The sequence below is a fragment of the Gnatocerus cornutus genome, chromosome 9 (genome assembly GCF_029298725.1).
Source record: "Gnatocerus cornutus isolate USDA-ARS CGAHR chromosome 9, icGnaCorn1.1, whole genome shotgun sequence".
NCBI lineage: Eukaryota > Metazoa > Arthropoda > Insecta > Coleoptera > Tenebrionidae > Gnatocerus > Gnatocerus cornutus.
In genome coordinates this window covers 9,154,995-9,177,692 of record NC_142241.1, presented here as the reverse complement: position 1 = coordinate 9,177,692, position 22,698 = coordinate 9,154,995, and the positions used below count along the sequence as shown (strand labels likewise).

At 35.3% G+C, this 22,698-nt stretch overlaps 2 protein-coding genes across 2 annotated transcripts; one reads left to right on the top strand and one right to left on the bottom strand.

Moving 5' to 3' along the window:
• Positions 1-17,009: 17,009 nt before the first annotated feature.
• On the bottom strand, positions 17,010-18,971 carry LOC148168635 (protein deadpan-like). The gene is made up of 4 exons (XM_088045591.1): positions 18,880-18,971; positions 18,409-18,511; positions 18,260-18,355; positions 17,010-18,206 (listed from the first exon to the last, which is right to left on the bottom strand). Exons 2-4 carry the CDS (start codon positions 18,481-18,483, stop codon positions 17,313-17,315), a joined length of 1,065 nt encoding a protein of 354 aa, XP_087901717.1. The 5' UTR covers positions 18,484-18,511; positions 18,880-18,971; the 3' UTR covers positions 17,010-17,312.
• A 2,105-nt stretch (positions 18,972-21,076) lies between these two features.
• On the top strand, positions 21,077-21,805 carry LOC148168634 (general odorant-binding protein 28a-like). Its single transcript, XM_088046023.1, has 5 exons — positions 21,077-21,243; positions 21,293-21,384; positions 21,429-21,549; positions 21,598-21,668; positions 21,718-21,805. Exons 1-5 carry the CDS (start codon positions 21,111-21,113, stop codon positions 21,754-21,756), a joined length of 456 nt encoding a protein of 151 aa, XP_087902149.1. The 5' UTR covers positions 21,077-21,110; the 3' UTR covers positions 21,757-21,805.
• Positions 21,806-22,698: the final 893 nt, after the last annotated feature.

Sequence of the window (22,698 nt, the reverse complement as noted above, 5' to 3'; positions counted from 1 at the left end):
AATGCGAACAAATATTTCTTTAATGGTTTTTTTAATTAAAGATCTCATCAAGCGCCGTATGATAGGATTAAAGCGCTCTCCAATATTGACTGCTAGACTATATTAAATTTTTCAGTGAAATTAACGAACCTCAAGAAATTTGCGCGTAGTATTTTGAACTGTGGAATTATCCTCGCTTAATTATGGTTGTAAAATTGTTATTAAACATGTTAGTCTATTGGTAATTTACCTTAAAATTAATGCCGATTTGCTCATGTCTCGTAAAATTTTATGAAGCTGCCTGTATCATATAAATGTTTGTTACGGGGTGCTCTTACGCCCTTAACAGTTTAATTTATGTAAGTCCCAAATCAAATTAAAATTTTATGGTGTTGTTAACTTCTGCACTCATTAACTGTCGTGTTAAACTAACATGATTGCGAGCAATTTCGCGATGGTAAACATATTGTACCTTTTGAACGTTTCAATAAATAATTCATTCCGCACCTTTAATAATTTCAATTTGAATGAGATTACCCTAAATTTCCCAAATTTTTCACATAAGAGTTCATTTCGTACGTACAACTTCGAAGATGTTATTCTTTCTCTGTTTTTGTTCAAAGTTGCACAGACTAACAACCGGCAACTACTTTCAAATTAAACTTCTCCAGATTTACATGAAACCTCCGGCAATAAATTAGCATACTGAAACTTTACAGTGCTCTCCCTTCGACTAGGTATTACCGAAAAGCAAGAACGTTTATTATCATTTTATTTCAGAATTGCGAATCAATGGATTGGGCGCATAATGCGCCGGGTTGGATCTCTTTAATTGTGTCCAGGGCGTTGTCGTCCCGCCATGATTCTCCTCACATCCTATCTTTTCGTATATTCCCCGTCCAGAAAATTGAATCTCAGCCGAACCGATATTTTATTCAGTCAGTAACGTGAACCGAGGCAATTTCGCGTAGCACTTTATTCCACGTTTCTAATTTCGTCTGCCGCTAAATTATCTTAATTACGCCGGACTTTTTCCCAATCACTGCCCACGTAACTTAAACAAAGCCAATACGGTTTTAATTAGGTGCCGTACAGGATCCCGGCATTTGCTGCGCATTGTTCGGGCCTATAAATTAATTTAAATAATTAGAAGCGGTGTTCTGATAATAGTTGTTGGGAGCAGAATTCCGCTGCCACCAACCCAGTACATCGGCGGCGGCGCGTCAACGGCGGCGGGTTAATATCACGGCCTGAATGCTAATACCGGCCTGGCTTTACAGATATCGACCGTCGGTAATGAAACACGTAAACAACGCTAGACTACTCCTTTAGTTAACGGAGAATAACGAAGATTACGGATACGTGTGGCAGCCGCCGTCGACGAGGACTTAGCACTGGAAATAGGACGATGATTGGAAACGGCGGTGGCACGATCGCTGTTTTTAAGATAAGGGAAATTGAGAACTGGCGAAGCTGTTAATTCGAAATTAGAAAATAACAAACGGTGATTAAGGGGAAGGGGGCGAAAAAACGTTCTTAAGAACACGGCAAATTACTTGGAAGGTAATAACACTAGTCAACAAATTTCGGAGCAGCGAAAAGGCATTTCTAAAGTAGAATTACCTCCTTATTTTGAATCCAAAGTCCGTTTTGCTCCATCAGGTCAGGACTCAGAGATATTTGAAAAATAAGTTTTTTTTGAATACACTTCGTTCTCTTTTTTTTCAGTTTTTTGCCAACAACTTGCAAATTTATAGTACATTATTGAAAAGGTAATTAAATAAGCTTCTTTAACGAACTAGTAGAAGTCGCCGGTAGAGTGAGTTTTTGCCAAGATATTTGAGAAAAAGTGATGATTTTTTTGAAAAACACGTGTTCAACACGTTTTTATCTCTTATCATTCAGAAGTTTCATGACAAAGAATATGGACCGATTTTTAGAAAAATCCAAATTTTGTTAACTCTCAAAAATTTTGAATTTGAATGCCCACAAAATTTTAGTTTTTTGATAAATCTCGCGATTCTAAATGATTTTATTGGTTATAATGAAAGATCATAGATAAAAATTAAGCAGCAACTGTTATAAAAATGTTGGTCGATTTTTTTTATTTTAAATAAGTTTGTTTTTGTATGTATCTATGTATGTATGTATTTAAGTATGTATTTTGTAAGTAATGTTTTTGTATCTACATATACATATTTTTTTTGCCCCAAACAAAATTTTCGAAAAATTCATGATTTTATTTCAACAATTACTGCCGCCTGATTGTCCGGAAAAAAGTTCAGTAAAGATGCAAAAAATTAATTTTCAATGACATTCATCCCCATTTTGTGCTAACTTTCCAACAGGTTGGCGAGAATTTGTGTTAAATTCATTGTGTTTCTCAGAAAAGTCTAAACAATTTCTTTCAAAGATTTTCGCCCTTTAATTTTGTTGGTTCATAACCAACTTTAAGAACACTTCATCATTAAAAAGTTTTCTAAAATACGTTATTCTTGGCTGTTTTAGTATTAAAGTTATTATAAAACTTAATATGTGTCTAAAAATTACAATTTTCTAAGCCAATGGCATTGATTATTTTATGAAAACGCCAAAAAACAACAAAAAGTTTAAATTGTTAGAAAAACTGTATAATGTTTGTTATCGTGTATCTTCTAAACGGTAAGAGATAGCAGTCCATTTGTCAGCTCGTCAAAAAGGCAAGATCTCAATCCCTTCAATGATAGATTACAAAGAAAATTCGATTTAATAATTTTTAAGTTATATGCAAAATCACCAAAGAAAGTTTTTTTAGGACAAGAGATCCGTTTTTTAAAAATATCATGGAAAGTACTAAACCTACGAATGAGTTTTACAGGTTATTTTAAAGCTTATTAAATTGCCTTTTCAAAACGCTATTGAGCATTTCCATAATTTTATAAGTTTTCAAGAAAACATGAAGACAATAAATTTTTGTACAGCAGAACCTAAAAAGTCACGTTTTGAGAATATCTCTGAATTGGGACCTGGTGGAGCAAAACGGACTTCAGATTCGGAATCAGAAGGCTATTCCTCTTTAGAAACGACTAGTGCAATTATTATTACGTTCAACATTTTTTTTTAATTTATTTAAAGCATTTCAATGTCGTGACACTTCCGCTAAATTGCGCCCGAAATACCTCTAAAACAGCTCTCTAAAATAATGATTAAACAAGCTGCTCGAATAATGTATTCCACGTCTAAATTTCCGATAATTTCCAGTAATGACGTCAATTTTAATCAATTCCTCGTTGGTGCAAGTTAGAACATTAGCTTTGTGCGAACTGAAACAGATTCATCATGTAATTTTCGCAGTGACCCAGACTGCGGTTTATCACATTTGAAATTAGTGATCACACTGTTTGTCAAATTAATTCCTTGGACTACATTATATAATGCATGGTCGCCTCTACGTTTGTTCTAATCAAGCCCTAATTTAACGCCTCTCAGACTTGAAATGTAGTTCGAAATACAAGAACTTCAATTATGTGGTAATATTTATAGTATTAATTGAATTAGGGAAAATTAATCAAACTCAATCTTTAATGGATATGATGTTTCTAGTTAGTATTTTCCGCCCGGTACCTCCATTAGCTTGTAAACATAAATATTAATATAATTCAATTTTATCTGTAAATACACGTACATGTGGCATATTTATTTAACATGCAATGCAGATGAGCAACATAAAAATAGCTCATTTTTGCCACGTTAATTAATTTGTTGCAGTCTGCATTTCATTGAACCGTAAATTATATTAACCTCGCACAAATATTTACAAAAGAGCAACAAAAAAGTGTTTTAATTGGTTTATTTCTATTTGATACCAACGATTTTGATAGCAAATTTCTAAAAATAGAAACGAATAAAACCGTTTTTACGCACTTTTTTCTTTCTTAATTATATATGCTCAGTTTTGTTGCCCTGATAATTACCTTTCAACCGACGACACGTAAATATTTAATACGATGACTGATTATAAACTTCAGGCAAATGTAAAGTAAACTTTTAATTAATTGAGTTGTTAATTACCTGAAATCATTTATTTTTGGATTCAACAGAAGAAAATTGAACAACGTTGGTACTTTTGTGCATGGGTTACAATATTTATTTTTATTCAACTCATCAGGCTGAATGAACAATCTGACTTTGCAGAAATGGGAAAAGTTATTTCAGTGAGCGTAATTAGTAATTGCGTTGTGTAGCCATGGGAACTATAGAACTATAATGAAGAGTCACGATTCTAAATCATACACAGTAGCCTCTATTAATTATGTAATTCAGAATCCATTTTCATAATTAATTCTTAATTGATTTCCAATATTTGAATGGTGTCTCATATACGACGCTAAACTAATGTTTTATTGCAGTAATAAATTCGTAGGTGCCGCATTAATTAAATCTAATTAATGCAGAAACTGGAGTTAGTTTTTGTATGGAAGTTTTTTTTTTAATTTCAGTTAAGATTGGGTTATTTGAAATATGACAAGTTGACGTTTTCCTAAAAAACCTTATTTACACTTTAATAAATTGTGAGAGCAACTTACCGTATTGAACGTTGAAAATCGATTTAGGTTGTGGATGACATATAACATATTTCAGACTTATTTTGGTAGTTATATACAAAATCCGTGATAACTTCTGGATTTTACAGGATTATTTATGTGTAAAAACCACGGGCTTTATAAAGAGATACTTTTGAGATTAAATTTAAATTTATGTAGCGTTATTAGGGAATTCATTCCTAAATTCGTCCCCATGCAATTTCCGGGAAATATTTTTTATTGTCACAATTAATCTATAGAAGCAGCAATGTAGTAAGGGAATAAGATTAAGACATTTTTTAATAATAAATCCAATTATAGATTTAATGCACCATTTATACTCTAGTACGTAAATAATTGCAAACAGAATCAGGTCGTACAATAATGCGCTAAACCGATTATTTATTTTCAAATGACTGGAAAATTAATTGCATTATTTATAATTATTTAATCAAATGAATTTAATGAAATTCGATTATAATTGTATTAGGTTTCTCGTCCGAATAATCACTTATAATAACTTGTAGTAACGCTCTAGCGTGGCCCAAATCCGCGCATATTTCTAAGGAAAAAAAATCAAAAAATAAAGCAATTCAAATATACCGCCACATTCTTGCCAACCCTGGCACAACTATATCTCTAGGCGGCAGCCATACTTCATTATGTTTAAAGCATAAAGCCCTATTTAGCTAAAATTGCAACGTCTCCAATTGGGGCAGATATGTTGGGATGGGAGGGAAGTGATTATTCGGACGAGAAACCTAATACAATTATAATCGAATTTCATTAAATTCATTTGATTAAATAATTGTATGGCGGTTTCTCGTCCTCTAATCACTTATAATAACTTGTAGATGTTTAAAGCTGCGTTGCGATTTTTCCCTTAGACAATCATCAAAAAATAAAAATATTTAGTGATGTGTGGAAGAATACATGAATACGATTAAAGGATTTACTAAAAAATTAGTGATGCTACCCTACATTAATTATGCTCCTTCCAAAGGTGGTATGTACCTTGTACAGGTCAATTATAAAACCCTTCGAAGGACAAGGATTGTTCTGCCTAACCAGCGGTCTTCCAAATTACATCTATGGAAATTCCCTGCCTTTTAACAACTAAGTTAGACATATGTCTTGCAAAATGAGAATATTTCTCAATATCAATACCAGCTGCAGAGAGAGAGTACTCTTGATCCATCTACTGATATTTTGACTAGTTGCCTTCCTGAGGTTTATCTGGGTACCTAAGAATGAATATTCAATACCTCCATGAATGAACTCTTGTAACGTAGTAAAATGGACGCTACGAGTGAGTTTTCATCTTCTTAAAAAAAGAGAAGCTGTAACAGGGGTGAATATCCGCTTGTGAGCTAGTGTTTAATGCATTTAAAATCTTGATTTTATCCTCTCCATTTTGGTAACAAAAAATTTGCACCCGATGAGCAGTACCCAAAAGTCAGTGTTTACCTCGCTTGTAGGACAAATTAATGAAACAATTTAAGATTTTAGAATTAAAACCAAAAATAAGATATATTGAAGCACTTGAGAAAAGCTGCATCCATACGTCTTCATATTTGAACTTTCCTGTTCTCAACTTACAGATCCTTTAGGTACATATATTATTAAGAGGGGATAATGACAGACAATCTGGTATAACCAAACAAAGCAACGTGCCGATCTGTGACATCGTAACTATTGTTTTGAAAATAAAAACATTTTGTAGGAAAGACAAGCATGACTTCATTCTCCTTCTTCTTTTCACGATAGTCCTACCACCAATTGTGTGTGTTGATCTGTAATCGATACTAAAAAACAAGGTTTACTTCAGCATCAAAACCACGCTTGTAACGGCCAGTTGGGAACCACTAATATGCCTTCAGCTTGGTCGTTAAAGATCTATTTAGAGTAAGAAAAAATTTGTCAAAGTTACTGTAAATAAATGCATCTATCGCTAAGGAATTTAAATCTCTTAGCCACGAAAAATATGTATCATATTGGTATTTCAAATTGAACACAAACTGATCCAAAAACCTGTACAATCTGATTAAAAATTGTATAATTTGGTTTCCATCGAGATCATTCAAGGATCGAGATCAGCGAAAACATTTCGTTAGAAGAAATGTACAAAGCATCCAACCATCTTCCTATGCTCGCAAAATTGGCAATCCTTCTTGTTAGCCTGAAAAGTTGTGAATTCCTATTCAATTTATGTAAGAGAAGACTGTTGTGTTGTCCTTTCTCAATGAAAAACATTACCTCATTACAGCTTCGCAAACTTTGACGAAGCACTTGGTACCTAAATAACTGTCAAAAGTTCAAGATCATTGTTGTAAAGGGTTTTTGGTTCATTGCTGAGCCTCAGCGACATTTTTGTTTCTATTTTGGAGTTCCTAACTGTGGAAATTCCACAAGACAAAAAAAAAAAAAAAAACCATTCATATATCCTCAGTTTATACCTGCAAACTCCTAAAAACCAGATTCTGTAACCAGCAGTCGGTACGAACAGTTTGGTCACTGCGTCGTCACCCTCGTCACCCTAGTTTTTAACATAGAACTCCACCAGCCATAGTGCCCGACCTGAGCTGGATGCAGCGTACTTTCAATTTCCAATGATTCATTTCGTATTGAATTATATGCTTTTGCAATATTCGAGTGCCACCCTTCAAGATCCTGTGAACTGCTTTAGCAATCAACATATTGGAGTTATATTTTCTGAGGACTTGGTGAAAAATAAGTAAATTCCCCTTGAAAAATTTGCACATAGAGCTATCCGTATTTTACTGCTGGATATGCTGATACCAAAAGTGCTAACCAATAAGTAAATGTCCCAACGGTACATGTGAAGTGTCGTTGAAAACATCAAATCTTCTTGGAGATTTTAGTTTTCTTGTCGTCAAGTAAAAGAATAAGAATGTTGATAGTATCAAAAACGACGACCTAAAAATTTGTCTTGGAAGAGAAGTGGATTACTTTTGTCTCTGTTTGTAATGAAACCAAGTTCCTCTAATAGAGTTGTTGTTAGTATCGGATTGGATGAACACTGTGTGTGAGTATCTTCAAGTATCCTATCGGGGTAACATCTAAATAGATGATACAGAGGATGCCTTTGTTTCCTAGCCAAATTGCAACGAGTTTCATTATTTTAGTAAAAAACCAGTAGAGCTGAGTTCAGCTCAAAATCAACCAGCCAAATTCATACAGTATATCCTGAAACCAAAATCTGAAAGATACTTTCGGTGTCCACTACGAACGGAAACAAAATAGGTTAATTTTGCCATAAAATTACTTCGCTTGAAGGACTTGATTCTGTACGATAGTCCTCCATTATAAATGAAAAGGATCAACAATGTTTATCAGCTCTCTAGGGTTCAGTATGAACCGATTACTGTCACAGGGCTTTTCTACTAGGAAGTCGTAGTTTGGGGTGAGGTTCCATAATCAGATTGTCCCCTTGCGAATTAAATCGTCAATGGCCTTGAAATTCCTATGTGTTTTGTTAAAGAGACTAGTGATTGAAGAACCAGATTGTTATGGAGTTTTAAGAAAGGGAATTTTTAACCCTTAATCCATCAGAAATGACCAAGTGATTGGTAATTTGTTTCCATTTCTGAAGAGTGCTGTGGCACCTACAACGAATATACTTACGGTATATTTCCGTCTTGTACCACGACTCTCTCGTTCAATACGACGAGGCTCTCCGGTTTAACGATGCCCATGGCTGTCTCCTTAAGTTCGCTTACTCCCCCCCTTTTCTTTGAACAAACCTAGCTGGAAACCTTGGTTGAGAGACACCCTGAACGTTTGGCGTGCTAGCTCCATAGCCTGGCCACTTTGATACGTTCTCATAGACCTGAACAAAAAACTTGGTTTGATGGAAGGGACAGCTACAACGGCGCTACAGAGGCATAAGCCTAAGGCGACGCTTTCAACAGTATGTAATACATCTTTGTCTGTATTGTTTACTTTGACTTGTACATCTGTTGAATAAAATACATTTTAGTACTACTGTTACAACCTGTCCTACAGATGTTGAAGGGTAAGTAAGTAAGCTTTGCCGTCGTTCGACGGATAATTTCGACAGGGGTCAGTTAGTAAACGACATGAGTCTACATGGTTCATGGTACTCATAGTTTCCTTCCTTATATTGTAATTGTTGTCATCGTTTTTTCCTGAAAAACGGTTACCTTTTCCAACTGGTTTTGGAAACCTGCAAAAGTCAAATCCTGGCGTAGTTTGTTAGCGGATGACAGCAATTAGTTGTTGGCAGATGACAGCAGGACGTTCTGAACCAACTTACGGGGCTTTGAGGACTGAGCAATTTGTTGAAGTGGCTATTTTGGACATCATTGTCTCCCTAGGACCATAGGACCCGTTTTACTGAAGATTGATGCAGTTGAAATTCTTAAAGCTGGGGACGTGATGGGTCCTCTCCAAGAGTGTTCAGGATTTCCGGCCCCAGCAACTCGACAGTTTTATTTCCAATCTTGAGAAACTGGAGTTAATTGATGCCACTTTAACACTATCCACGAATTTGGGGTGAAAGAGGTTTGCCACGTGGATAGTGCGGGGTTCTGGGGTTTGTACTCTGCAAGAGCTTTACCCGTATGTGACTGGGATCGCCACGCGAACCCCCTAAAACCCACGATGTTGAGGTTCTGGATGGCCCCGTTCATCTAACCTCAATTCCCGGGTTTTCAAGCGCTTTGCAAAATTCCTGCGGGAAACATGCTCGTCCTCTGAGTCGGAGGTGACTCTATGCTGTTTATGTTTGTCCATTTTTGCTTCTAAAGCTACAAAAAAAACGAATTAATACCTGAATATAGTGACAAACACACTTGCGGTTTGGGCGCGCAAAACGTAATGAAGTATGGCTGCCGCCTAGAGATATAGTTGTGCCAGGGTTGGCAAGAATGTGGCGGTATATTTGAATTGCTTTATTTTTTGATTTTTTTTCCTTAGAAATATGCGCGGATTTGGGCCACGCTAGAGCGTTACTACAAGTTATTATAAGTGATTAGAGGACGAGAAACCGCCATACAATGCTGAGCCTTGGACAAATCGCAATTATAGAACAAACCGCAAAAATACATTGGAATAAATAAATAAATAAATATGTGTTTGTGTGCACGTGTGGTTTGCGTTATCGGCTTTCAGGAGCTTGTATTACTAAAAACCCGGTCTTACATATCCCGTATTCAAAAATTCAATTTTGACAATTTTTTTTGGAATTTTCGGAGCTACGAACTTCGATCTGAGATTTGACCAGAGATTAGAGCTCATTTTAACGTAGAATTTTACGAAGAATTCAAAACCGTTCGAATTTTTTACATACGTCAGAAAATAAACGGATTATAAGCGAATGACTATTTAGGTAAAGTTCAATATTTCTGGAACTACGACAGATAAAATCATACAGTCTTCACTACCAATTTTTTCGCGTTTTTGTGGTCAAAATAACTACCACTCGACAGTCAATTATTCTGGAAAAAAATCCGACTCACACTATAAAAAAAAAATTATGCTTGACTTAGCGATTTGAAATTTGGCCAGGAAATTGATCTTGAGCCGCTCTTTTGATTGAAGTAAAATTCAAAAGTATTGAATGACGTTTTCACTCCGAAAAAGCTACTTAATAATAACTGACGCTCTGATGATGTTAGCATTGCTATCGAAACGCGAGTCAGCATTTTTTGACGAAATTTGGTGTTTGGGAATAAATTGTATTTTTGATAACCAAAAAGACTCTTAGTTTAGTCAATAATATCTAGTTTGTTGGTGCTCATTTAACGCAGAATTTCACGCAGAAAACTGTGCGGGACCAAAAATATCGGTGTTTTATATCTCGTAAATCTCGACAGATACAGACAGAATGGTTTTTGCCATCGTTTTTCTCGCATTTTGTTTACCCTTCATTTTCTTAAAAAAAAATGTAAATCTACTTTGGTCGATATCTCGCTTGTTTTTGGAGAAAACTTAAGCTTAAGGTCTTTCTTTAAAACAGAATTTCACGCAGAATCCAGAACTATGCTAATTTTACTCGTACGTGAACAAATAACTGAATTAAAAGTAAATGAAAATTCAGATAGTTGATTTTAGCGGTGACTTTTCGGACAATTAAATTTATTAGATTTATTTCGGGATTTCAAAGCGTGCAAAACCTTTGCAGTCTTTTTTATAAACGTAGTCAGATTTTGTATTCTAAATATTTTCAAATCTAACGACCTATTTTTTCATAATTTGGAAACCAATTCGGTTTTGATTGTTCATATAGTCAAATTCTACAAAAACTTTGAATAAACAGCTTCGGCGACCTCTTGGTAAAGCTGTTAACTCGAAACAGGAGAACAAACGATGATTAAGTTCGATGCAAAAAACCCGCCTGATTGGACTGGAAACGAACGATCCGAACAGGCAAATTACTTATTTCAATCAGCTGGGTCGAATTGTCTACGCGATAAGCTGTAGATGTTTTTGCCTCCGTTTTTCGGATGTCACGACCGAATTGTTTGGAACTACAAAAAATCGCATGGAAGCAGAGAAAAAACTATAGGTAAATGACGAGAGCGTGAGCTGAACTCGGCCGGGAGTAATTAGTCATTAGTTTTTTTTAATTCCATGGCTGGAGCACTAACCGACCCTGCATGCATTTAGATATTTTGTTTTTAGCTAACTTTTGGCGTCACAAAGAGAAAAACTTCAGATTTGTCCTTTTTTTTCAGATTCATTATTTAAACCTTAGCTCGAAACTAATTAAATTCATTTTGCGAGAAACAGAAATGTTCTTAACTTTATCCAGTCCCGAATTAATTGAATTTACCTTTCAACATTTCAGCAAATTTTAAATTGAATAATCTAAAATTAATATTCCAAGTACCTGCAGAATTAAGAAAGCACACAATTAAAAGAAAATGAAATCAAACTTTATTTAATTCCATGCATCCACGCCCTGCTCACCGATTCCGTAGGTAAACAAATTTATGGAAAAGCCGGCTTTATCCAAGTGGAAATATTGTTTGTTTAATTAAACAACCGAAAAAAAAAGCGAAGAAATTTAAAGATAAACACGAGTTCCATTATTTCGCAACAATAAACATGCGTTGAAAAATCGACGCAATTTGGGAGTCTTGAATAATTTCGAATAAACAGCTGGAACCCTGAACAAACAATATCGGTTATCTACGTAAGTTAATTAATCGCAAATAACTCGCTTCCTTAATAAGGTTCGTTGCTTGCACAAATAAAGATAACGTATCGTGGAGGTAAACAAAAAGGATCCGTGCAAAGATAAATTCAGTTCACGTATGTGTAATAACAAGGATACGGATTGAAGGCGCGAATTAATAAGAAACACCGCGGTAATTAGACAGATTAACAAGGTATAGTTGAGACGGAGTATTTGAGGGTTCCATAAGTTGCTTTAATTAAAATAAATTACGTCGAGGGGGTTGCGAAATTATGACATTTCGTTTTGATGAAGAAGGTTGTGTAATTATTAAATTCATATTCACACGTAAGCTAAATAACTAAATGTAAGTTCTCATTTGGAAGAGAATATAATTTTGTAAATTATTTCAATGTATTAACACGATAAACAAACTGTTTCAAATTTGATATTTTCGCATGGGTTGATAACGAACTAATGTTATGTGTTATTTATTTACTAGTACAATAAAATAGCCCCCAGATGTAACAATCGCTCGATCATTTAAAATAACGTCGGGACACAATAATGTTGTTATTTAAAGCCGCCAACAAATAACTCCTGTCTGCTACATTTGACGCGCCAAACACAACGTTTCAGTACATGGATTGAAATAAAATATTTCAAAACTGCAATAAATCAAATTTGCCGGTTTGTTTGATCTCGTCCGTCACAAATACAAATGTTTTCCGTTACGTTCTTTCAACAATACTTTTTGCGTCTTTCGCTCCCAAATACATCTCGTTTTGTTCAGCATGAAGCTTTCCTCAATCTCTTTACGTTTTAAAGTTCCTAGAGCCATCTCGACTTTTCACTAAGTAAACAGCTTCGCGAACTTCGTTCAAGCCAAATTGAATCTGCCGAGCTGAATTTTAGCTAATTACTCTTGCAGAAATTATTAATATCGTGTTTCTTTACGTGTTTGGGGCAAATGACACGAAAATGAATATAGCTCGGTCGATAATGAAAGGAATAGTGGTGTAAAGCTATGACGGTAATATAAGAGCGATAAATTTTAACTTAAATGTCCGCAAAAAGCAGAAAAAACGCACGTGCCAGCTGAGTTCTTGCTCGCCGAAGCGGAAGGAAAAAAGGTACGAAGACATATTACGAAGGGTTGCCAATTTTTTTCTGGATGTTTCAAAAGTGAAGAAGGAAAAATTGAAACACACAAAGCTAATTGAATGTTTTTAATAACACAATTCAACTAATTTTGGAAAAAAATTGTACTGGAGAAGTGGAAAGTCTTAAGTGAAATTTGAAGTCCGTTTTGATTTGAATTCAGAGGTATTATTGAAAAATTATTTTTTAGGTTCTACTGTACAAAAAATTGTTACTCCACTTTTATCGAAAACTGATGGCTGTAGCCTATAAAAACATTAATTTTACGAAATTTTATGAGAGGCGAAAAAATCATCTAAATTCATAAGAAATTTCTATCTATAATATGATCTTCCATTCGGACCGTGAAATCATTTAGAAATGCAAGATTTATCGATAAACTACAACTTTGTTGGCATTCAAATTAAAATTAAATAAAAAGTTTTACAAAATTATCGAAAGTGTTTTTGTTTTAAATCATTCGATATTCTTTGTCATGTAACTTCTAAATGAAAAGAGATAATAACGTGTTTAACACTGCGTTAAAAAGCAGAAATTTATACTGACGTATTACAATCAAAAATCAAAGGACCAATTTAGGAGTTTTATGCAAAAAACTATCAAAAACTTTTTATAAGTCGTCCGCTCAAATTTTCATCAGTTTTTCATAAATATTCTGACAAAAAATAAATTTTCTGAGAACTTCTTTAGTTCGTTAGAAAGCTCGTTTAATTATCTTTTTAATGATTTATTACAAAGTTTCATGACTTTCGAAGTTGTTGAGCAAAACTGAAAAAACGAAAGTAAACGCGATGTACTAAAAAATAAAAATTAGTTTGAATCTTAACCTGATCGAGCGAAATGAGATTTGGATTAAGAATAAGGAGGAAATTCTACCTTAGAAATGCCTTTGTTGAGTAATGTAATCATACAGTTTGTTACCCCCTGCCGTAATAATTTATAACCAACAAGTCGCAGCTACCACAAATTTTTGGTTTTGGCATTATTTAGAGACGCACCAGGTGCCAGAATAGTTTCCTGAGATAATTTATGACACAGTTGTGATTTATAAATTCGAAAAATGGTTGCGGCCACTTGTGGGACTGAAGAGAGTTTTGTCATGACCCGGCGCATCCACCACGTTTGAAATCTCCCTATTTTTCCATATGTATCCGCCATAAAATTGACTGATTGTAATGTAAGAGACATGTCGAATATTCCGACCTTGATTCGTATAGAAAAGCGCGGCACATAACCTCAAGGCATGTCCATACATATTGAATACAGCAGTCAAACGCGCCTTCTCCTGAATGTAAATCACCTCCGCCACTCCGTATGCTAATTCAAAAACGTTGCCTACATTTCTTACTCCGCTGTTCTGCACTGTGTCCGTGAAATATTTACATTCGCGCCACTAAATCATGGACAGATGCCTCTCCGACCATCAGATAAATATAAATTGCCATTTTTACGACTTCTGGATGGGAAGACAGTCCCTTTTCGGGATTCATCATTGCGCGTAAACGACCAGAAATGGGACGACTCACCGCCTTGATTAAGACGCTTTTTCTTGAGATGGTTATTAGCGGGACCATCAAGAGAGATGCTTCCTGAATTATGCACTCTGCAATTATTCGACTCTATAACCACTGCTCCGTAATAAACACTACTCTTCTTCTCTATACAAATTACTTCCTTTTATGCGTGCGCTTTGATGTAAGCCATTTACTCGATCAAAGAAAAATACAGAGATACGATAATTAGGCGACGGCTGTGCAGCATTGCTTCATAAGCCCCAAGTAGGAGGAATTCTGAATAGCTCCTCTTTGTCTCTATTGAAACTTGCCAGGTTTACGCATAAGCAACGAGCAACGTGCTCGCACAAAATTTCCAGATTATCCCCGAAAGCGCAAAAAATGGACTCATAAATTCGTCCGCGTGGAGATAATGGATATAAGATGTCAAAGCTATCGGGTTAAAAATAATAAATTTGTCTAGACTGTATAATAGACATGAGATAGTACTCTGATGGGTTTTACTTGAGCCGGAAATTATATTAAATCCCTTTTTTATCGGTAATTAGTTGCAGGCTGATGGCAAAATGTGGGGAAAATAACTATCTCACTCTGCCAACAATTGCATTGCAGGCGAAAAATTACAAACTTTATTTTAGCAAAATGACCACTTTTTAAACAAACTTCCGTTTCTGCAGTTAATTTACTTTGAGGGTAATTAATATTAAATAACATGAAAAATGCAAAACTTCATTTCTATCTTGTGTTGTCTAAAACCCTCGCAATTTTTATAAAAAAAAATCTATTTCAGATTTTGCAACTTTAGTGAATTTAGTTTATTTGGGTGGCTTGTAAACATGTCATATCGTCTGCTTTCGAACTGTTGCCTATACAGGATGTCCTAGAACTCATTACCCAGAGAACAAAGGGAAGTGCCGACAGTAATACAGATGGTAAATTTAAAAACAAAAATTGATTAAGCTTAATAGTATTCAAGAAAGGTTAAAAAATTAACAACTAATCTCGAAAGCTTATTCTAGAGGTGGAGTAAAAGGTCATTCCAATTTCCTAGACAACGAGAGTGTAATGCTCACTTGACCAATGGATGATAGTATGTGTTCATAGTTACCGATTTTCAAATTCTGTCCAGCTTCGGGATTGGCCACCGTTTTTTCATCTTAACTCGATTATTTTTGAGCTAAAATATTATTGCTTTGAAATTTTGGTTCAGAATTGTTGTCTAACCCATTATTCTCTGGGTCACAAGGTCTGGGACAGCCTGTATACAGGGTGTTTTTGAAATACACCACCAAACAAAACACGGTAATTGGTGAAGCCAAGTAGAATCGTTTGACAAAACATGTTGTAGATAAAAGTTTTTTTGTTTTGGAGATAAAATTAATCGAATATTTAGTCAAAATTTTGACTTCGCCAATGGATTAAAGAATATAATCTAGATTGCTTAGGTGTTGTTTAAGGTGGATATTTTTGTCAGTGGTGTTCCAACTAGTGGTAAAAAGTGAGAAAATTCAATTCGATTCCTTCAGGCTGCCAAAGACCATGTTTAGTTTTTGATAGTGTATTTCAAAAACACCCTGTATCTCGACAAATAATATGACTCGGGTCTGAAAAAAATTCTTCTCTCCCGTGGTACATAATTACCATTTCATGTCTCTATTATAATTTAATCTTCCTGCCTCTCATTACATGATCTAACGGTTATTGATATTCCAAATAATCGGATAGTTTCAATTTACGATAATCGTGTAATTTGGAACTTCAATCATGAAGATCGTTCCTATTAATTTAAAGGACACAGAGCATGCTGCATCTGTTTACTGTTTATGATCACATTTAAGCCATTCAACGCTTTAATTAAGATTCTGAATTAACTTTGAGTTAATAACATGTTTCATAATGATAAAATAAAGCAAAAAGAAGTAGCAATGTACATACTCTATACTCTACATGAACATTGTTAATAAACTTGTAATTTCAGCGCTGCAGAATTCCAAACAGTACAAAAACCGAAAGTTTGTTCAGCAAAGAAGAAACCTTTTTCAGCGTTTCCTATTAGGTGGCGCTCTCTTACCTGCAGTAGACAAACTAATATCGACTCTGTAATGTTAATTTAAGCTTTGTATTTTAATTAGAAAAAATTCTGTTAAGAAAAAACAAACTCTTTACATTCCAAGTTCATATTTCACTCTAAAATTTACAAACGATTTGCTGGTGGTAAAGTTTTAAATATTTTCTTTGATCCAGTCACTGAAATGTTTTATTTTCTCTTACTTTACAGAATTACTTTAGATGCGCACACAGCATGCTAACAAGTTCAGAATTAATATTCATTTTGACCCTTACACCACTAGTTTTACTGACACTCTTGCATACGTTACGGTTACAAGAAGAGGAGATTTAATTCGGTTGCAAATAAACTTGAAACTTTAATGAAATGACTTATTCATTTCAACCCATAAAATCTTAGTTGAGATTGAAGAGGATGTTTGCATAAAAGGATAATATATTTTATTAGGCAAGGGGTACATTCCTACAAAGAAACGAAGGAAACAAAACATGCCCTCGTATGTGAACTAATTTTGCTTTTTTTAATTGAATTAATTTTTATTTTTATTTTAATTGTTCATTTTTCGCTTTTAATTATTGCATTTATTTCATTTCCAATAGGTACCAAATTATTAACGAACGTTAATTTACCACAAATAAATTGGAAATTAATATCGTTACTGTAATTTTACTCACAAATAATTTTAATTATAATTTAATTATTTGCTGGGTCACTTAAGAAGAAATGACACCCCTAAAAATAATTTTTTATTTCTTATAACTATAAAACTTAAGAAAATAGAAAACATTAAAAATCTCAAAAATTGCATCGAACTTGTCGCCCGAAGAACTGTACTAATCACAATGAAGCTTTGAAGTCAAACCACACTACCAAGGTCTCCACATATCACTGCTCCCTTCCCCTTCCCGTGACGTCGACGGTTCACCAACTTCCCTAACACTGTCACTTCCACTACTCGTAACCGTCTCCGTTTTTGTCATCTTCGTCGGTTGACCGTACTCCGGAGCGACAGCAAGCAATCCATGCGATATCTCCGAAAACTTTCTTTTAACTCCCCGATTTTCTTCAAATTCTGCGGCATCTTCCCGAGTCTGTGCCTGTTTGTATCGCTCCGACTGATTTGTGATGATACACAGCGGTTCGATTTTCTTCTGAATCGGAAACTTCATAGTCTTCACTTCGGTTGAGATAGTAGAAGAGACTTGGGGAACTTGCGGAGAGTACGAATGACTCTTGCTTGGGTGTACCGGTCGGAATCCACGATTCGGACTACTTGGAGGAGTGGTCGACGTGGAAGGAACGACAGTAGCGAAAGCACTACTTCGCGGAAACGACAGATTCGAAGAGTTTGGTAACAATAGCGCGATTTCTCCGCTTGGTAATCGACTTGGGATGAGTTGGATGCTTTGGATTCTAGCGTTGTTGTTTTGATCTCCACTAGAGGATGGTTCGTGCAAGACGTTTGCTCCCACGAAGGGTAAACTCGCGATCGGGAAATTAAAATGCGAGACTTGTTCAATCCCACCGATGCACTTCTGGAGGTGGGATCTCATGCGCTCTTTGAGACCGATGTCTACGTCCGCTTGGTTAACAAACCGATCGATTTCGGTGGCACATTCGTTGAAACCTGATTTGAATTTTCGGAGGACGGAAGGGTCAGTGGCCATGGCAAGGGCGAGTTGCTGCTTTTGGACGTTTTGGAGGTGCTTGACTGCCATTTCTAGGATGTCGGCTTTTTCTAGTTTTGAGTGACGGGCGGGCTACAAGGATAAGCCAGAATTAAAGTTGTAAACTAAATTTAAGCTACACTTACATCTTTGTTCATAGCTTCGAGAATTAATGTTTTGATCTCATTAAGACAGTGGTTGATTCGAGCTCTCCGACGCTTCTCCATAATAGGTTTGTGAGTCTGGAAATTTGCATTTAAAATATTTCTGTACAGTTAAGAGGGTTCTAACTTACTTTTCTTAGTTCTGCTTTCGACATGGTGGGCTCTTGAGGTGATCGAATTTCGTACTCGTCTTCACTTATGGGCATAATTGAAATGCAGATCAGTTCACAGGCACTGAAAAAAAAATAATTTGATTTGAAACATATTTAAGAGCGATTTGAAAAGGTGTCACGTTTTATATAGACGCCGTTGCCAAGGTAACATGAATTTCATTGGTGCTGCATGACGCAATTTCAATTTGAAATAGTTAAAATCGCCAAAGATTTAGTATTCATGTATTGCTTCCATTCACAGAGGCTCTAATCTCATCAATGAAAATAAAAGATTGTGTAATAAATTGTTAAATTAAGTGATCACGTAGCGTAAACAACACACGAGCGCTTGAAGGAATTTCATGCTGGATGAGCACCTGATTGAGAACCTTTCTCAACATAAATCAAAGTAAAAAAATAAAAATAAACTTCAGAAAAGTCACTTCCTACCTTTAATTCACTTTAATCAAACAAATTTAAACCACAGCCCGCAGCACTATATCCAACTTCACTTCGCACCTCAAACTCCGAAACTTCTCCCTCAAAGGGCGAATTCCTTCTGACCAATGTTTTGGATGTTCAACCCGAGACAGGTCACTAAGGTGACTATTGAGAATGATCGGCGTTTCGGTGGTACACATTCCGATAGAGCGTGGGAATGAGCTGAATTCGTGCCCCCCACCTCGACGGACGTAGCGCCGCATGGTCGAAACACCCCGGACACCCTTCCAGGGTAGAAGGACGAGGAGTTCCCACGCGTAGAAGTGCATTCAGACATGGGAAATAACTGTTAATGGCACTCGGACGTGTGGCGGATGCCGATACACGATAGGTGGACACGGTGGGTTCGATGGGAAAAAATGGGTTCAGTCGGCGAAAAATTAAAGAAAGTGGGATAATTAAGGCATTTCGTCTGTTTGTTGTAGTCTGTAGTATGATTTTTAAAAAATTAAGGGATTAAAAAGTAATCATAAATATAGAGGCATGCAAACCTTTATGCAACGTTAGAGCTGACCTTACAATTTATAAGAGGTCAAATAAGGTTCTCACAGTTCACGTAAAACCGGACCCAACATTTTCTGCACACTAATTGTGAGAACTTGGGGTTGCCTCTTTCAAATAAAATTAAAATTTTCAGTAAAAACTCGAGAATTTTGTATCATGGGGCTGATCGCTTGACAGATAATTAATAAAAATTTGAAATGAGATTATTTTAAGTATGAATTAATGTTACGATTAACTAGATCCTTCTTGTCGTGTTTTGACGTTTTCTTGACGCCAAAGTGGCCACTTAACTGACTGCTAAAAATTCGCCGATCTTGTAGATGATGAAAATTAGGTTGGATTTTCAAATTTAATTTTTTTTACATATTTTTAATGAACGTGTTTCTGTTTCCGAATTTTAAGAATTCTTTTTTTTTGATTTAGACTTTTCAAACTATTCTTTAGTCCTTTTAGTTGTTGTCTACTTTTTCAGTATTTTATTTTGTATAAAATTAATATTAATTATTTTTAAATTAATATTGAGATCCTATTGAATTTGTCTTCTCGTGTTTTGACAATTTCTTGACTCCAAATTGGCGACTTAAGTGACAAATTATTTAAAAAGAAGTTGGTTTTTAAATTTTGCAAAATTTTTACATTTTTCAAGTGGACATACACAGTTCTGTTTAATTCGTTTCACCTGAGGAACTCTGTGGATTTCAGTTGTTTTCCACATTTTCATTATTTCTAGAAAACTTTTGGACTTTTTTATTGTTCTAGATGCTTCTGAGTTTATAAATAAATTGTTTAATTTTTCAGACCCTTTGAAAAGTTTTTTGACTATTCTTTTTGTTTTTCAGCTCTGGGCTTGAATTTAAATTTTGGTAAAAATAGATATTTTTGTTACAAGTACCTAAAATACTGCTTTTGCGGACCAATCGTTGCTGTTTACGAATTTCAGATGACTCCGATAATTTTTTTTTGTACCGATTACTGAAAAATTACCAAAAACGCCAAAAAAATTGTGTTATATTTATTAATATGTACCTATTCATATTGGTGTACGTATTGAATAAAAGAAAGTTGTTTAACTGTTGTATTGAACCAGTATGCTTCATTAGTTATTAATTAAGTCATTAGTTATTAATTAACTAATTAATTAAGTCATGGCAACTTTTTGGGATTCAGTCTGATAAAGACTTATTTTAAGGACTTAAATGAGTCCGTAAAATAACATTTTTTGAGACTGTTTTTGTTAGTTTTTATTTTCACATCTTTGAGATTCTCTAAATCTTCTACATCATTTTCTGTATTCTCTAAATTCTATTTTAGACTTCTATAGTTAGTTAGTTTCAATTTCCTGCTCATACTACTTTATCTCTATCAGAATTGTGGTTGTAACAGTTTTGAAGGCTGATAATGAATTATCGTAAAAATGCAAGTTTCTTTGGAAAAAAACTGCAAGGCTTAATCTTTGATCTTTCCTGACAAAATTAGCGGTACTATGACATTAAATCTAACAAATAGCTTGAAAAAGAAGATCATTAAAATTAATGCATAGTTTCACAGCCCTAAATACTTTTTGATTGTATCGTTGACTCAGCAAATTAGCGGAAACATCAATGACTTCTCAGATTTATTACCCATATAAGTATGCAGTATGTTAGATTCACTCACATTCAAGAAAACTTTGAAAAATGAAGACTTTCGCCGTTTTAGCTGTACTTCTCGTGGGCGCAAGTGCCGTAAGTAAAGAATTTGTCAATAAAGTAATGGAAGAAGTGCAAGAAGTTGGAATGACGTGTGCTGAGAAGGAAAAAGCCACTGCTGGTAATGTAAGCGTACTTTGAATGTAACTGTAATCTGTTTTTTTTTGTAGACGAAATTCAGGAATTAATGGAACACAAAATTCCCCCAACTGGCCATGGTGCTAAATGTGTCTTAGCTTGTTTCTACGAACATTACGATATTGTAAGTTTGTTTTTCTGCGATGTTAAAATAATAAATTTCCATAGTTGACTGCTGACGGAAAAATGGATAAGGCAGCGGCAATTAAGTCATTTGACCCGCTTAAAAACGAAGATGCTGAGATCTATGAGAAGGTGCTGAAAGTGATCGACACCTGTTTTGATAAAAGTAATTTTTTTTTCTATACAAAATGTTTAAGTAAGTGAGTTCTTTCAGTCACTCCACTGGATGACCGTTGCGAAACTGGAAGTGCTCTGGTTGTCTGCGCAAAAACTGAAGGAAAAGCTGTAAGAATAATTTAGTAGTTTGAAACAAGTTGCGATTTATTAATTTCAGTTGGGGCTGAGCAAGGAGAGTTTCATGGGAGCTGCTTAATTTTTTACTTACGATTGTTATCTAGAAATATAGTGGACGAACATTGAAATTTTCGTTTGATTTGGTCGAGGATGTTGCGGTGAAAAAGACGTAATAGGATTTTAAGATGAATGTAAGAATCAAATATCCTTGCAATCTCCGCACATATAAGGCAGGAAATCTATAATCGCTTCTCATACTCTAAGACTCAATTTAGTCGCGAGAAATGGTACTTTTTCTCTTATCTCCAACTTCCGGTTCGTAAGGTTGATTTTCCAACAAGTATCAGCGCGTGTTTCGCCTTATTCTGATTTCGGGATTCTGTAAAATTTAATTTCTTCTAAGCAAGAACTTAAGCACCCTCTATAACTTTCGGATATCACATTTGAAAAACTGTGATTAATCGCGCTCTGATTGATGTTACCAACTACAAGTTCTCGACCCAAATAAAGCACCAAAAGCCACTCTAATTCCCCACCTCTCTTGTTGTGGCACAACTCGCCGACTTCCGCACCCCAGCTAATAGTTTCCCCTTTTACCTTGTAAATCGATGGTCGTGTGTGTCGAAGGGTCGCCGTCACGGTGAGAACAAAAACGACGAAACGTTCTCACACGACCGAATTCTCCCGATTGATAACCACGCCGACATGTGTTTCAGAAGAATCGGGACTTCCGGTCAACCATGATTTTTTATCAACGCCTACTCGATCTTCGAGCAGGTGATAGAAAACTTCAAGGTCGACCAACCGTTAGGCGCCCTAATGAACGTGATAGAGATGAGGTCGGAAAAAGTGATTAATAAGTGCGCGGGGAATCAACAGGTGGCCTATTCGGGGCGATGTCAATGATGGAATAGAAAACGAAATTTTTTGTTTGGATTTTTTGTGGGCGGTGGGGCGGTATTAATTGGAGAAACGACGTGGTACCCCTATAAAAAAATCCTGAGGGTGGGAGGATTTTTTG